Source organism: Solanum verrucosum, unplaced genomic scaffold (assembly GCF_900185275.1).
Source record: "Solanum verrucosum unplaced genomic scaffold, falcon-dt-bn FXZP01000268.1, whole genome shotgun sequence".
In the NCBI taxonomy this organism is placed as follows: Eukaryota; Viridiplantae; Streptophyta; class Magnoliopsida; order Solanales; family Solanaceae; genus Solanum; species Solanum verrucosum.
This window is the reverse complement of record NW_026019957.1, coordinates 4,905,560-4,920,431: the sequence shown is the minus strand read 5'-3', so window position 1 is coordinate 4,920,431 and position 14,872 is coordinate 4,905,560. Positions and strand designations below refer to the sequence as shown.

The window sequence follows — 14,872 nt, the reverse complement described above, 5'->3', positions numbered from 1 at the left end:
GAAGAAAAAAAAGTAGATTTTGTTTATCAAAGTGAAAAAAATGATTTTTTTTTTTTTTTTTTTGTGTTTGGTCATGAATAGAAATTGGAGTTGTTTTGGACTTTTTTGTGAGTAATTTGAAGTGAAAACACCTTTTTGTTGTTTTTGAATTTCTAGAAAATTCTAAGTTCAAGTTGAAAATTTATGGCGAAACGCGTTTTCCGGAGTTGAACTACGGAGAAAAGTAAAATATTCATGGCCAAATGTCAGGGTCAAATTTCATGGCCAAACTACTCATTATCATGACTAAATCTTCTATTTTTCAGTATAGATTAGCCAAAATAGAATGTGGGTAAAATTTCAAATTGAAAATTTTAAGTAAAATAGTTACAGGTGAATCTCAGTGCTTCATTATGAAAAAAAAAAGTTATTAAGAAGTAGATAAGTTAGAATTGCATTCAAGTTTTTTGTGTTCTGATATAATCTGAGTGTGAATCTCACAAACTCATTAATGAAGGAAGTCAGTAGAGGAAGAAGAAGAAGAGAAAGGAAATTTTGTATTGAGAAAATGAGCAGAACTGCTCTTTATAACTGTATCTATACCCTTTATATACATGTGTGGACTACTCCTAAATTATCTACTCATTAATCACCCAATAACAACCTAACCGACTAATAATCTTTTTATAGCTAATTGGCAGCTAAGCTTAATAGAACAGAGTTAACAGCTTAACAGAATTAGCAGCTCAACAGCTTAATGGACACACCCAATGGAACAATGTCCAGTGCTTACAAGCCACATGTTCAAATCAATATTTCGACACTCCCCTCAAGCTTGAGGGTGTAATATGTTAAGAACACCAAGCTTGCCCAGCAGGTGATGATGTTGTTTTTGTCCTAGACCCTTAGTCAACAAATCTGCTATTTATTGCTGTGTAGGAACATACACTATTTCCACCAAATCATCCTTAATCTTATCTCGAATGAAGTGCAGTCAACCCCTATGTTCTTAGTCCTCTAATGGAGGATTAGGTTGGCTGCTATCTGGCATCTGCATTGCAGACTTGCTATCACTCAATACTGTGGCAGGCATCCGAATGTGAACATCTAGTTTAGTGAACAACCAAAGCAACCAGGTCACCTCTGCCACAACTGTGGCCATACTCCTGTATTCAGCCTCAGTTGAATATCTGGAAACAGTCTGCCGCTTCTTTGATTTCCAGGACACTAGAAGCTCCCAAATTTAACCACATAACCTGTTACTGATATTCTTGTATTAGGGCCACGTAGCCCAATCTGAGTCACACCTACAAGTCAATTCTTCAGTAGGATGAGCTTGCAATCGAACTCCTTGACCAACTGGACCTTTCAAATATCTAACCACTCTAGTGGTAGCCTCCCAGTGTGACTTCTTGGGATGTTGCATAAACTTACTGAAAGTTTGGACAGCATAACTGATATCAGGTCTAGTGATGGTAGCATACATAAGCTTTGCAATCAGCCTCTGATAAGAGGTGATATCATTCAAGACTGCATCTCCTATATTGACAGTAGCTTAATCAAACTCTAAGGTAGTCAACCTCAAGTTGAATTCTAATTTAGTAGACACTGGCTTTGCACCAGTGAGACTTATGTTCGAAATGAGCTCTAATATGTACTTCCTTTGGTGCAGAATGACCCCAGCTTTGGATCTCAGGACTTGAATGCCCAAAAAATTCTTGAGCTCTCCCAAATCTTTCAACTTGAACTACTGATGCACTACTTCTTTGGCCTCATGAATCATTTGAACATTGCTTCCAATGATTAGTAAATCATCAGCATACACCAAGATGATCACCATTCCCCTCTTCTTTTTCAAAGTGAATAAGGATAGTCATGTACACTCTGGATGAATTCTGCATTCAAGAGGGCAGTTGTAAGTTTAATATTCCATTGTCTGGAAGCTTGCTTGAGGCCATATAAGGACTTGAGCAATCTGCAAACCTTCTTCTCCCCCTACAGGCCAAAATCCTCGGGCATCTCCATATATACCTCCATTTATACTTCTTCATACAAATCACCTTATAAGAAGGCATTATTAATAGGGAAAATTACGTGGTTAAGCAAACTTATACTACTTAATTACTCATCATAGCTATAGTTTGCTATAATTACCACTCACGACTAACATTATACATTAATTACGCGAGCTGACTTCGAGTTTGTGTAATTAGCCACATTTGTATATGCATAATTCGCCAGAATATACAAATACATATGTATAATATACAATTATCTAACCTATATACATATACAATTCACCTCTCTCCCACTCTCTCCCCTCTCTCGGTCGCCTCTCTCCTCCCTCTCCCAATCTCGCTCGCCTCTCTCCTCCCTCTCCCAATCTCGCTCGCCTCTCGCCTCCCTCTCCCAATCTCGCTCGCCTCTCTCCTCCCTCTCCCAATCTCGCTCGCCTCTCTCCTCCCTCTCCCAATCTCGCTCGCCTCTCTCCTCCCTCTCCCAATCTCGCTCGCCTCTCTCCTCCCTCTCATAATCTCGCTTGCCATATATACAAATGCATATGTATAATATACAATTATCTAACCTATATACATATACAATTCACCTTTCTCTCACTCTCTGCCCTCTCAAGCTCGCCTCTCTCCTCCCTCTCCCAATCTCGCTTGCCATATATACAAATACATATGTATAATATACAATTATCTAACCTATATACATATACAATTCACCTTTCTCCCACTCTTTTCCCCCTCTCTCTCGCCTCTCTCCTCTCTCTCCTAGTCTCGCTCACCTCTCTCCTCCATATAACATGTAGCTACGAATTGTAATTATCAAACTATAACTATGGAGAGTAATTAGGCTATTTTTGAGTGGCTATATGTGAAAGTTCCCCTTATTAATATCCATTTGACATAAAGATCGACCTTTGGAAGGGAAATAACACACCTCATCGTCACCATCTTGGCAATAGGAGAAAAAGTATCATGGTAATCCAGACCCTCTTACACAATATCAAAAGACTTAGATGCTCTAGAGGCACTATTAGGAAAAGACGGAATAGCCTAAGAGACCCTTATACTTGGCTCGGATTGTCAACTAAACCCTTTCTACTCATGACTTTTCCAATTAGACACTAAAACCCAATAAAACTCAACCTTTACACCTCTGACTATTGACCGAACTTATGTGGCTTGTAGTTGCTGACTCGGATGTAGTGCGTGGTATTACAACTTTTAAAGCGAGTGAATGCAATAAATTTGATTGAATAAATATTAAATTCAAGAAGAAATAAATTGTATAAAATTGAAGTAAAAAAAATTCCCAACCCCATCCCATCTTCATAAAAAAGAGCACAACATGCATCATCATTAATGAAAAAATGGTGTTCTTCCATCTTCACAAATTATGTACAACAGTCAATTTCTTGCCTTCCAAACATAGATGCCTCAACAATGTGTGAGACCCTCTCTCCTGTGGGAAAATTCACCTTATACTTCTGTGATTTGGGCATTTGGCCAAACTATGGTCTTCTGTCAACAGATGTCTACTTGGTAAGAAGCACCAGAATCTACTATCCAGTCATTTGAAAAAACATTAACCATTAAACAAGTAGTGATGCTTGTTATTTGGTTTGAATCTCCTTTGTATCCTTACTCAATAGATTCAATATCTGCTTGTACTCACCATCTGTGAAACTTGTCCTTTGGCCACACAAGCATTATTCACATCATGACTAGTTGAAGCAATCTGATTATGATCACCATGGCTTCCAGAAATGTTTTTTGCTTAAGCAAAAGAGTGTTGGCCATTGTTGCTAGACTGACCTCCATGTGGTCCAAAGTTTCCATATCCTCCAGAATTACTAGACTGACCTCCATGTGTTCCAAAGTTCCCACATCCTACAGAATTGCCATGACCAGATGTTCCCTTAGGATAGCCATTACCATTTCCAATTTTCCTCCTTTGTTTCCAATCAGCAGGGTAGCCAATCAATTTGTAACAATTCTCCTTGGTATGTCCAGTGAAATGACAATATTCACATTGTGAAAGCACCTTTCTTCCTCTATAGTTTGAATTTCCTTGATTATAGTTTTGAGTTCCTTGATCTCTACAGGCTCGCATAGCTATTGGATCTGGTTTCTCATTCACAGTAACTAGACAAGCTGAATGCTGAATCTCATCCTCAATTATTATAGCACAAGCTGGTTTATAGATGGAGTAGTGCCTTTGAACAAGCTCTGTGTACGTGCTTGTTCATATGATTCATTCAATCCACTTAAAAATTGTATTAACCTCAACTGATATTGATGGTCTTCATAGTCTTTTGATTTAGGACAACCACAACTTGGTGAAGGTACAATAGCACCATATTCACCCCATAAATTTTTCAATTTTGGGAAATAGGTTGAAACAGAATCAGTACCTTGTGAGAGAGTTGTGATTTCCCTGTGCAACTGATAAATTCTCATTCGATTTACTTTGTCAAATTGTTCCTTCAAATCTGCCCAAACTGCAAAAGCACTGGTATCATATACAACTCCGCTAAGAAGTTTCTCACTGATTGTACTCATCAGTCAAGACAGTACGATGGCATTGCATGTCTCTCATTGCTCATGTAATTCATCTCTATACAGTCCCCTTATGCATGAACCTGTTACGAAACCATATTCTCTTTCCCAACAGTGAGATCCTCATCGATCTGCTCCACACTCCATAATTCTCAGATTCAGTTAGTTTGATAGGGATTAGCCCTGCTTGAAGCATCTGAGGGACCTATGTAGAGAGGATCTTTCTGATCGATCTTATTTGCCACCATTGATGAATCTTCGATGTCTGAAACAAAAAATAGACCTAGCTATACGGATAAACTCTGAGCTAGTCTCAGTCAATTGTCTACACAGCCAGCATTGACTGCTCTGATACCATGGTAAAGTTTGAGCTTGAAGCTCACAAACTCATAAATGGAGGAATTCAGAAGAGGAAGAAGCAGAGAAAGGAAATTCTGTATTGAGAAAATGAGCAGAACTGCTCTTTACAGCTGTATCTACACCCTTATATACATGTATGGACCACTCCTAAAATATCTACTCACTAATCACCCAATAACACCCTAACTGACTAATAACCTTTTGACAGCTCACTGCCAGCTAAGCTTAATACAACAGAGTTAACAGCTTAACAGAAATAACAGCTTAATGGACACACCCAATGGAACAATGTCCAATGCTTACAAGCCATCTATTCACATCAATATTTCAACATGTTCACATGATTTCTACTTTATTGGGATATAGGCAATGCAATTTCACCAGAGCAGGTTATAGTTGGACTTCCCGTACTCCTTATGTTAAGACTCAGGGCAAACAAAGTGCACCCAAGCCTGTGCAGTAATGAAGCACACGGGAGACCCTAATCCTTTCTGCCTAAATTTTGGTGGGAAGAGCTCACACTTGTAAGAAGATGCATGCACTCGATAAAATAGGTTAGCGAGTTGGTTCCCACACTACAGTTTAAAAAACAGAAATAGAGAAGACATACTTAAGACAAAAAGAAACTACTCCTATAAGAGAACGGACTAATAAGCTAGTTGAAAAAGAGGAAAACCAGCACCGGAAAAGAAATCAGATGATTGTGTATGCCATATATGTAGCTAAACTTGTACCCGCTGTTAGTGCTTCAATATTTTAAAAGATTATAATGGTGATACCAATATACCACCATGGGTCATCAATTGTTAAGTCAATAACCTTACTCTATGATTGATCACGGGCTCTGTTTTTCTTAGCATATTCAGATGTTTTGTCATTTCCTAATTTTTCCATCACTTGGTTGAGTCTGTAGGTTGATGGTACGGATTATGGCAGGGATGAGTTCTTTGATCCATTAAGGGAGAATCATGGAAAACCAGAGGATTCCATGAAGGGTTTAGGAAGAACGTCTACTGAAATCGCAGGTGAACCATATAGAGATATTGCTATTCATTTTCTGGGCAAGGAGTGGACATCTTACAAGAAAGTCTTGATGCAAAAATTTCCCGTCTCCAAAATGATCTCTATTTCTTCGGTGAGTATGCCACTTTAATCTTCACACACATGTTGTTGAGCTACTTACAAATTGTCCAAAAGAAAGGTGATCTTAGTGGATCCTTTGACAGTGGTCTTCTTATAGTTTGAGGTATAAGGGTGTGTTTGGTATGGAGAAAACCCTTTTCCAATGTTTTTCAATTTTCTCATGTTTGGTTGATCAAAATATTTTGTTAATCAAGTTCCTTATAAATAGGAAAATAACTTCCCTAGAGCGAGTATGAAAAACAAGTTCCATGAATGACATTGATCGTTTTCTCTTCCTCACCACAGCGCCCCAACCCCTACCCTCGCCACCCCTTGACCATCCCACCCCATAGTGTTTTCCTAGATTACATAGAAATGCTCTTAGGACAATATCTTTTTGCTTACTTACCAAATACCATAAAATAACTAAGAAAGAGACAGAATATGGTCCATGTTTCTCAACTATTTAGAAGTGAAATGGACTATGCCCGAACATACAGCTGATTTACTTAGTTGTTGGATCAAGAGAGGAGGTAGCAAGAGACAGAAGACCTGGTGGAATTTGATTCCACATTGCATTTGGTGGACAGTGTGGAAGGAGAGGAATAGTAGGAATTTTGAAGATATATCCAATTCCATTCACAAGGTTAAATGGAATTGCATTGTATCTCTATATTTTTGGTGTAAAGAGATAGGATTAGAGGATTCAGATCAACTTTTAGAACTCTTAGGATCCTTGTAAGTATTATGCTTTTTGTTCTTTTCTGAATTTTTTAAAGGTCCCCAGCATATCCTTAATGCTGAAGAATACAATGTTTACCAATTCTCAAAAAAAAAAAAAAAAACTAAGAAAATCACTTATTGTTTAAGAAAACAAATCTGTGGCAAATATTTTCCTTTATACCAAACACACCCTAAATTTGTTTTAAGGTTGAGCTATCAATTTCTATTTATGTTCAATGGATTAGATGGAAATTCTTTTATTATGCTGCAGTTGCTAGCTGCATCTTATAATGAAATTGTGTTTGTTTTGTCCCAAAGTGCTTTGGTTTCCTTCTTTTCTTTTAAGTTTTTCTTTTTGGGTGGAGGGTTGTGGACTCTATTAACACTGCAGCAAATTGCAAATGGTGGTGAATTTCTTGTTTTTTTTACCTTAAGATTAATATATTTTTATCTTAAGATTAATATATTTTCATTGTCTACCTTTGGGATCAAGTCAGAAGCTTTTTTGCTTAAAATGAACAACAGAAAAGAGAAGGAAAAAGTTAAGAAGAAGAAAAATTAGGGTGTCAACAAAAAAAAATTACAAAATTTTAATCAGTGTTTTATTGTGTTCAGTTTTAATACTGTTCTGGGTTTCTGTATGACCTTTTTTATTGCTCCTTACAGCTGTCAAGCTCAATTATGAAGACAGGCAAGGGTATGATATATCCTCACTATATTTTCTTTATGTGGCTCATTATTTAGTTTGAAGTGTCCCAAATTAATTACATATGTTGTCACCCAATAATATTCTACATTTTACAAGGTTTAAAACATTTTGATTTAAGCTTGTGATACATTATTTCATTTAAAAATGACTTGCATACCTAATCCAAATCTACTTCAAATGTTTTCTACCTGTGCAAAATCAATATTAAGTCATCTGGTTCCTTAATCTGTGTGGCTCAATCAAAGATTTTTCATATAAAACAGGACAAAAGAAGTGATTATAAAGCTTTTTTCTTTATTTTCATGGACTTTTAAAGTTCTCTCATCCTTTTATTTTCTAATGCAGCTAAGAACAATGTAAAGGGGGTATCATTTGAACTTGTTTGATATGGTAGACTAACTATTTTATTTCCTCGGCAATAATTGCTATAATGATAAAATATTGTAGGCCCTGAGAAACCCTCAGCAAATGTACATCTAGAGGAGCTAGATGATCCTCAGAGATTTGCTGAAGAAGGTGTTAAATATATCACCCTGCAGGAGTATGTCGCACGCTTAACTGAACTTAAAGATGAAATTAGTCGTGCCTGGCATGCAAGTGACCGCATAACCTCCTTTAATTTGTCAATCAAGGTAGTTTTTGTTCTAAACTGTGTCACATTTGCTTCTTGCTGGATTCTGAACTTTCCAATCAAGTGATCGTTCTTTTTGGATATGTACCTCTCAATTTAACAATTTTATTTGGTATTCGTACAGTAAGTCAATTTTAAACTTGCTGCTCTCTCCCTTTCAATATGTTTGTCTTAGTTTGACTCGGCATAGAGTTAAAGAAAATAAAAAAGACTTTTGAATCTTGTGGCCTTAAACTAAAGATGTGCATAATGTACCAACATCCCCCCTTTAAATCTTGTGGTCGTACATATGCCATGTGAAATTCTGAAATTAAAGATTTGTCAAATTAAGAAAGAGACAGTTTTTTTAAATAGACCAAAAAGGAAAGTAAGACGACCAAATTGAAACAAATGGAGTATTTAATACTGGGTCATAGCTCAGTCAAGTTCACTCAGGTTATTCCTGATCAAGTGATCAGTCTTTTTGGATAAGTACCCGTCCGCTTAAAAATTTATTTTGGTATTTGTTCAAAAAGTCAGTTTCAACTTTCAAGTTTGCCATTTAGTAATACTTGGCTGACTTCGGTTTTAATTAAGTACCCGTCCGTTTCAAGTTTGCTAGGGATGGGCTTTTTCAAGCCAAAAAACCCTCTGAACAGAATATTTTATTTTTTCAATTTTAATTTTTTAAAATTTCAGTTATTCGGTTCGGTTTTCATTCTTAAGGAAATAAAATCGGTCAAACTGAAAAATCGAAATTTGTACTTGTAAGTAACGTGCTCAACCATTGTGATTTAGTAGTGTGAGAAATTGGCATGAATCCAAAGGGAAGAAGGGATATTGTAAAGGATTGGAAGGATAACTGAAAGAAGTTATTATTTCATTCTTCAAAATCTGAGAAAACATTCGACAAGTGGGCCAATAGAGGAAGTTTAAGGAAAATAATTTAATTGTTTCTTTATGTTATTTGTTTGCTGATTTATTTCCTTTACATTCATTGAGTCATTGTGAGCCATAAATTAAGAACGGGGATTTTAATTCTTAATTTTCTGTGTTTTCATATTTTCACTTTGTTTCTTTTCAAATTTTCATATCTTTCCTCCAGTGTTTGTTTATATGCTTTTCAGAATAAGGAAAAGATGAGTTGGTGCAATATTAATGTCAGTTTTGAACTATCAAGTGTAGAAGTATTTCCCAATATGTTCTGTTACATGAACAATGTTATCTGACAAAACTACATTGGTAGGAAGCAAAAGTTACGGTTTTATGCTACCACAAGTTCTGATGAATTGAATGACCAGTCAGGAGAAGATTTTGAAAAAGGCTAACATGATAAATCCCAAACCCAAAATCCGAACCAAAACAAATATAAAAGAACAAACCGAACTAATTTCAGATTGATTTCGGTTTTCACTTTTACCAAACCATAAACCGAAATACCGAACCAACTTCTAAAAACCAAACAACCGACTGAATGCTCATCCCTAGTTCAAACATATAGCATCAATCAACAATAAGTCCAATTTAGTTCTATCTCCACATTGATTTGAGGCAAACATTGCAGACTATTCCCTTATTTTCTGCTTCCAACTAATGACACCTGTTACTGAAAAGATGAATTCATCTGTTAAGGTACAACACACTTTAACCTGATAATCTGACAGATCAACATAATTTCAAGAAAAATAAACAGTAAAAAGAACATGATTGAATTGCTTTCTTATAAATCATTTAACAGTATACGTTTCTTCTCTTCTCATTGATTTCAACAGTAAAACAAATAATAAAAATATGAAGGATCAAATTAGTTAACTGGTCTAATGGAACCACAGATCTAATAACTTAAGACTCTTCTATAACATCACGTGGCCTGTTGGCAATTCTACTTTCATTTCTTAGCTAAATGTGTCTTGACTTCTCTTGAATAGGTTGCTAAGTTACTGTCGGACACATCTGTACTACAATTGTATCCAACACTTTTTGTTCTAGCTACAGAAATACTAGATATGTTAGGGGATATGGTATGGGAACGCATCAGGCAGAAAGCTGAATACACTGAAGATGGGACATTAGTCCATTTACCAGGTATATCCCTCACATTTACCTCTAGCTCTGCTTCCTCGTGGCCAACTGGCACCTAGTTTCCAGTATCCAGTGTCCACTGCTGTCATAAGTGCTTTTACTGTGACTCAAATTTAGTCTCTAATGTACTGTTTGTGTAAAATAAGTTTGTCATCATCCTTTTGTATAAATCAACTTGGAAATAATTTGTAAGATTTTCTAATTGATTTTGTTTGGATGACTTAGAGCAGTCTGCCACTGTTTATTGTAATGGAAGACTGTAGAATCCTTAGGCCCACGGTTAGAATAGTAGATATCTCGGTAACAAGTTATGAAATTTGTCTTATTGCTAAGCCTGACATTGGCACCTTAAGGATCTCCAATTCTCATTATAGTTAATCACAGTCAAAGAGGATGGTTATATGGTGAAGTGATGCTGGATAAGTTAATTGTGGTGTTGTTAACATTCCAAATCAGAATTGCGCAGATTTTTTTTTCATTTGTAAAATTTTATTTTTAAGTTGAAGGACAAGGTTTCAATGTCTTTAGTATACTAATCTCTAAGATATCTGTCCAAATTTTGTTTCTTCTTTGTTTTCAGTATTCTGATATCCTTGATGTAATTGTTCTGGTTTCCTGAGTCCCATTTCTTCCTAAAAGACGCACTTGATCTGTAACAGATAACTTTCAAGCAACTGAAATCTGTGCTGAAGCCAAAGAAACCTGCTATAACTGGTTTTGCAAAGTTGGTTCCATCCGCGAGTTACTGCCACGCATGTGAGGTCCTCAGTTCTTGCAATTCCTATCCTGTGTCTTTATAGCTCGTGATTCTGCTTTTTTTTTTTTTACTGTAATTTATCTTAAGGTGTTTATTATTTATTAACATAATGTCGTTAGGTGAGATGCTGGAATGGATTTGGAAGCATTATAGAGTTATTGGAAATTGACATATTTAAGGAATGATCTTTGAATTTTTCCAAAAGTGATAATCTCGGTTCACTAGTGAGAAATTGTTAGAATGCAAGCTGTAGATTATCTCTGTATTGTGATAGCATGGTGAGTTTTAAATTATCTAGGATACATTGCCATGTGGCTTTTCTATGCAACTGCTTTCATCAGAATCATAAAAGTAAGGTAGATTCTGCTTCACCCTCTAGACTGAAATGATTTAAAGTTTTCAATGAGAATTCCACCTCTGGTATTTGTAGTTTCGTTCTCATGTTCCATATCAGCTGAGCAGTTTCTGGAACCTATTAAGAATTAAATATTGTTAGTATGTCAAGAGTCCATTATAAATATGCAAAAGGTTTTAGAATCCCTATGATTGTGTAATTAGAACTCGAAATTTCTTTCTTCCTTTTAAGTTTTACTTGTAAAACTATTTAAATACCAACATGCTTGATTGAGTAATCAATTACCAGATCTCTTCTTCTCTTTTTCTTTAGAAAAGCGAAGTGTCTGCAACCTATACAAGATATCATTGCAGGGAGAAAACCGAAATCACCTTTTTCATTTCTTTTCTTTCTTAAAATTGAAAAACTGTTCACGAGTTTATATTTCTGTTGGTCTTCTGTTTGACAAATACTCTTGTGAACAGATACTTGGAGCTGGCCATATGCCATTGCTGGCGTTTCCTTTCGGAACAACCTGCCAATTATCTTCCACGACTAGTTATGATGGCAAGAGGCATTGCAGATCCACTAGCATCGTTTTATTGCCGCTTATATTTGGCCCATTGTGCACAAAAATTGCCTCAACGGGACATAGGTAACATTTGTGTAGTTTACTTGTTTAGTCATGAAACGTTAGTGCAAATACGTATGTGTGTTCATATTTGCTAATAAAATTTGCCACATATTTGACTCAGCAAGTTGTAGCTTCTAGCGGTCATGCGAACTACAATTATGAAAAATTAATGAATCAACATAGTAGTATACAACAACAACATACCCAATGAAATTCCACAAGTGAGGTTGGGGGGTAGAATGTACGTAAACCTTACCACTACCTCGTGGAGGTAGAGAGGCTGTTTTGAAGTAAAATCCCCATATAAAAAAGGAGACAATGTAGAGAATATAACAAATAACAAAGAGCAATGCAAAAGTACAATAAAATAATGTGATAACGAAACACCATAAACAAGGATACAAGTAAAAAAAAATCTACCATAGTACACTAGTACCATTGCAAATGCCAGCCACCCTATAAGCAAGACAACACTACAATACCTACTACCCTTCTACCCTAATGCGACCCTCCTGTCTAGGGTCATGTCCTCGGTTGCCTGAAGCTGTGTCATATTAGTTATTATGTCTTATCATCTCTTCCCAATATTTCTTTGGCCTACCTCTGCCTCTCCTCGTGTCTTCTATAGTCAACCTCTCGCACCTCCTTACCGGTGCATCTATGCATCTTCTCTTCACATGTACTCACCTTATTCCAGATATCCTCATTTCTAATCTTGTCACTCCTAGTTTGACCACACATTCACCTCAACATCTTCATTTCCTAATTACCCAATGTAATCCTCAAAGTGGGGTCTTGTGATAACTAGAAATCTGAAAAGGAAAAGAAAAATCATATAGTACAAGTGATACAACCCTATAAATCTTCCTAATTCTATGAAAGAGGAGTTCTAAATCTTTCCATGTTTAAAAAATATATATTTCTGTCATATTCAGTGCGGATGCAGCCTTTGAGTAGTAGGTTAAACTGAACCCAGTATTTCCATCAGATAGTATAAATATATATGTGAAGAGTAAACCAAAATTTTGATAAATAATAGATCTGCTGTCAGATAAAAAAAATACAATGAGTTCCGCACAAAAAACCTTGAAGTCAAACGCTTCAAATTTGAATCTTGAATCTGCCTCCAATCATATTTACAGTTTCTTAACAAACTTCTTCTCTAAAAATGTTGGTTTGAATTGTATATTCACTGTCAAGAACAAAGTAATAGTTCTTTCCTTTTGCGATCCTTTCTGTGTCAAGGACTTTACAGGTTCTATATTGGAAAAAGTCTCTCTACCCCTCAAAGGTAGGGGTAAGGCCTGCATACACACCACCCTCCCAGACTGCACTTGTGGGATTACACTGGGTATGTTGTTGTTTTGTGTTGAAGAAGTAGAATGCTGCAACTGCTAGATGGTAGACAATCCACACACTACCCTAATCTCGCAGCCAAGATATAGGAAATGTGATCTTCTTTTTGTTCTTTTGATAAGTACGGGGAAAATGTGATTTTGACTTTTGCCCCTCTAGATATCTACCTTTTGCTGAACTACATGCAATTTTGGAACCACTTTTGAGCATTCGTTTATTGAGTAAACTGAGTGTCAGAAAATGCAAATCCAGTTAATGTAAGGTGGAGTTGATTGCTTATATGTTGGGGGAAGTATTACATCTGTAGTGAGCTGATATGATATTGATTTAGTATTTTTTGAATGATTCATTTTGTTTTTTCTCACAGGGCATCTGATAATTTCTATGAATGACATGAAAACTCTTCTGATGAATGGTGCACACGTTGCATCTGTGGAGAAACCGTCTGGAGCTCTATCAGGAACTCGAAGTTCAAAACTGGGCCTGATGGAACCAGCTATAGAATATGTTATGAAATGCTTGTTCAAGGAGTCATGTGAGGTTGGTAATTAGCAGCTATTGTTTCTTGTTTTGCTTCCAGCAACGCGTGCTGTGCCTTGGTGTTTTCTCACATTCAGAAAGATGCATTTACTATTTAAACAAGGCTCTGAGGTTTGGAATAAGTAGTTAAGCTTCCACCTCTTTTACTTAATTTTTATAATGCCACTAGTAGAATTAACTGTCCTTTTAATATGTGATAGGGTGTTATGATAACCTCATTAAGAAACCAAAAACAAAACATATGATGCATTATCAGGATGCGTTCAGTGAGTTGGGCATTGTGATTGGCAGAGCCAGATGTAGGTTATCTGTGGGACGGGGAAAGTGTTGGCACAACAGGACTGGAGTGGATAGACAAAGAGGGAAAGAAGGTTCTGTTTGGGAGATCAGGTTCGGAAAGGAAAGGGAAGAAGAAGCGGAGAGCAAATTCAGACTACGGAGGGAGGGAAAAGATAAAGAGAGTGAAGGTTGGGTAGTAAAGGGAGGGTTAAAAAATAAAGGAGTGGGGAAAAGGAAACAAGTAGGTTGAGAGAGGGAGGAAAGATGGAAGGAGGAGAGAACAGGGTAGGGTGCACTAGAAATTGAGGTAGCTGGCCGTGATAGAGTGGGGGAAGAGAGATATGGGCATTCAGATGGTGAGGGGTCTATTAAATGATGGGTTACAGGGGAAATGGGCAGGAGATGTATATGTTAGGGGCCATTACTCGGACTCAGGTGCGAATTCGTGGGTCGAATTCCGCAAAATCTAAATTTTAAGATTCAGGGGTATGGATCCATGTATGGATACGGGTGCTAGGATTCAGCTAAAACAATTCAAAATTATTAAATTTAGCTACAAAAGAAATTCTAAATTTTGAAATATCTTCTGTGTTGTCTTTGATCAAAAGGCAAAAACTTCCACAAAAATAGATTTGTAATTGTCATTTCATAAAAACATAGCAATATAAGAGTCATGACCTAAAGTTTGTAGGATTTGTTTCTATTGGCCCCTGTGCAGTTAATTTCCTTAGGTCTGAACCATTTAGATTTAGACCTCCATCAAATGCAAAAAAAAACAAACGTAAGTTGATGAAAATAAAGACTTCTTAGGGACACATC

The 14,872-nt window shown here is 36.4% G+C and overlaps 1 protein-coding gene across 2 annotated transcripts in view; it reads left to right on the top strand.

Annotated features, from left to right (window-relative positions):
- The window catches only part of LOC125814625 (uncharacterized), a 37,725-nt gene that overhangs the window by 511 nt on the left and 22,342 nt on the right, over positions 1-14,872 (top strand). Inside the window, exons 2-8 of one of the 2 annotated variants that reach the window (XM_049494093.1) lie at positions 5,821-6,042; positions 7,419-7,449; positions 7,909-8,093; positions 10,000-10,156; positions 10,813-10,909; positions 11,730-11,899; positions 13,602-13,774. In XM_049494093.1, the coding sequence (XP_049350050.1) occupies positions 5,821-6,042; positions 7,419-7,449; positions 7,909-8,093; positions 10,000-10,156; positions 10,813-10,909; positions 11,730-11,899; positions 13,602-13,774 (1,035 nt within the window). Of the gene's footprint in view, positions 1-5,820; positions 6,043-7,418; positions 7,450-7,908; positions 8,094-9,327; positions 9,704-9,999; positions 10,157-10,812; positions 10,910-11,729; positions 11,900-13,601; positions 13,775-14,872 lie in introns of those variants that run through there. The other variant, XM_049494092.1, reaches the window with a different exon arrangement.